General features: G+C 41.8%; 1 protein-coding gene across 1 annotated transcript; it reads right to left on the reverse strand.

Moving 5' to 3' along the window:
• Positions 1–869: 869 nt before the first annotated feature.
• LOC149958503 (uncharacterized) lies at positions 870–1,630 on the reverse strand. Its single transcript, XM_090167203.1, has 2 exons — positions 1,144–1,630; positions 870–1,096 (listed from the first exon to the last, which is right to left on the reverse strand). Exons 1-2 carry the CDS (start codon positions 1,628–1,630, stop codon positions 870–872), a joined length of 714 nt encoding a protein of 237 aa, XP_090023329.1.
• Between the last annotated feature and the right edge of the window lie 530 nt (positions 1,631–2,160).

Here is a 2,160-nt window from a genome sequence, read left to right on the forward strand (position 1 = left end):
ACACAGCTGCAGTAGGCTTGGTAGTAGCACCCCCAGCGTGTCGACGCTTAGGCTATAGCTGACCTGGCTTGAGTTTGTGAGTTATCTGAGACTTGTGAACGCGGGGAGGGAACGGTCTCATACCCTTTACAAATATACTTACAGGTAAGCTGACAGTGACTGCGAGTATTGGTCAAGAATGAAATTGGGTTGAACAACGAGTACCATTTTTTTTAAAAACATTGCTTCATTTATTAACAAACATTGCATGCAATTGTATGTAAAATTGGCCGATTTCCCACTGTAAAATTACGGATAAATACTTTTTGAATGGTATACTATAAAACGTCTGTTTTCCGGGGGTCCTAATTATCATGTCTAAAAATTTAATTATTATTGACAGACTAAGCAAACATTCCAGGAAGCTCGGACGTACGACGACCAATTACGTACCAAGCGCCCCTTATAATATAGATAGCCATAACTTCCTAATAAGTTCGAAATCATTTTATTTCAAAAGTCAAAGAAATAAACACAAGTAATTAGTGCCTGCAATGTTTCCGTAAAATCTACAGAAAAAAAAGCTTTGACAACGAAAAAAGTGGAGCTGTATATTTTACAGTACTTATCTAGTAAACAATACAGTCCATCTGTAAAATATTTATGTGATATTAACAGTATAAAACTGTGGATTAAAGATTACAGAAAAAGTTCTGCAATTCTTACACAATTTAGTGAAAATAACAGTCCCATTGGTAAAATTTACTGACGTTCATTGTATTACGGTAAAAACGACTTTCCTGTTTTTCTTTCTTACAGAAAAACACTGTAAAAGTTATTTACAATTCAAAACTGTAAAAAAACCACTGTAAAAACTACAGGAATTTATCTCAGTGTATGCAGACTTGGTAACGACCGTCCTTGAATATGGCTGGTTTTCTGAAGTTATCCATGACTTCGGGATCCAATAGGGTTTGATCCTCATCTTGGTTGATCCCTATAGCTTCGAGCTCCCAGAAGGATTTAAGGGTACGGTCAATATCTGTTTCTGTCACGCTGATTTTGGTGACGGTGATGTGATTGGCTTGAATTCCACTGGCATGGTGTTCGACGGGTCCTTGGATTGCCCATCCAAACAGAGTTTCCAAAGCCACTAGTTTTGACCGAATCTTTCCATTCCATCCCCGATGATGTCCCAGTAGTAGTCTCCACCTACAAGTAGGCCGATGTCAGTGCTGCTTGCGCTGGTTTTGCAGGCTTCGTCGGCAAGGCGAATTCCTCTCTTTTGCGTGAATTCTTCGATTTCCTGGCTATTAACCATGGTAACGGCTCTACAGACGTATGGAACTTCTAGGGCTACGATCTCTATTATCTTGGTCGGATCGTGCGTGTTTTGGAGCGTTACTCGAACCTTTCTTCGAATGGAGTCCTTTGGAAACTGGTTGCCGAATTCGCCGATCTGAATTTGTTGTTGTCCAACGACCGGGAGTCTTAATTGACGCGAGACTTCCTCTTTTACGAAGCTCGCCTGGCTCCCGCTGTCCATTAGACATCTGATTGTCGCGATGTTATTGGGTTTTTCGGGGTTGTTCAGGTAGATTTTGGCCGTTTGCAGGATAATCGTTTTACCGCATTCGACTGGTGTTGCCATGACCTTGACTTCGGTGGCTGACAAATCTTGATTCGATTCTCTTGATCTCGATTGCGTTCGATTTACTCGATTTTCTTCGCACACTACCTAGTTATGATTTTTGTGGCACCTTTTGCACGATTTAAATTTCGACAGACAGAGTGGTTTTGACGTTAACAGTTACGACATCTGTTTGAGTCGATTAGAAATTGTTTTTCTTTTCTAAGCTGAACCTCTTGCAGTGAAAGCTAGTGTGGATGTGGTCTTCACACAAAAAATGCAGTACTCAGCCCTCGATTGTGACGGTTTTACGGTCGTAGAGAGCGCGGAGGTGGACGCGACGGATTGATTGGAGAAGCGCGGCCTGTCAGGTTTGACGTTTGATTTTGGCACGTGATTTTGATATTTTTCCCGGGCAAGAAGGTAGCAAGTTTCGCGCCCCTCTACCCCTTTACGTAAGAATTCGACTAAGGCGGTCAAGTTCCAGTCTCCGTCCTTGTTATGCGCGCGACTATAATCTAGGCGTATGTCAGGTAGCAAACATTCTATCA

The sequence above is a fragment of the Leiobunum rupestre genome, chromosome 2 (genome assembly GCF_980474605.1).
Source record: "Leiobunum rupestre chromosome 2, qqLeiRupe1.1.hap1, whole genome shotgun sequence".
In the NCBI taxonomy this organism is placed as follows: Eukaryota; Metazoa; Arthropoda; class Arachnida; order Opiliones; family Sclerosomatidae; genus Leiobunum; species Leiobunum rupestre.

Bases quoted from the DNA above. Each gene is read 5' to 3' on its own strand.
- LOC149958503 (XM_090167203.1), bottom strand. From the start codon at position 1,630: ATGGCAACACCAGTCGAATGCGGTAAAACGATTATCCTGCAAACGGCC. The intron at 1,097-1,143 runs GTCAAAACTAGT...GGGCAATCCAAG, and splicing joins GGATGGAATGGAAAGATTCG to GACCCGTCGAACACCATGCC.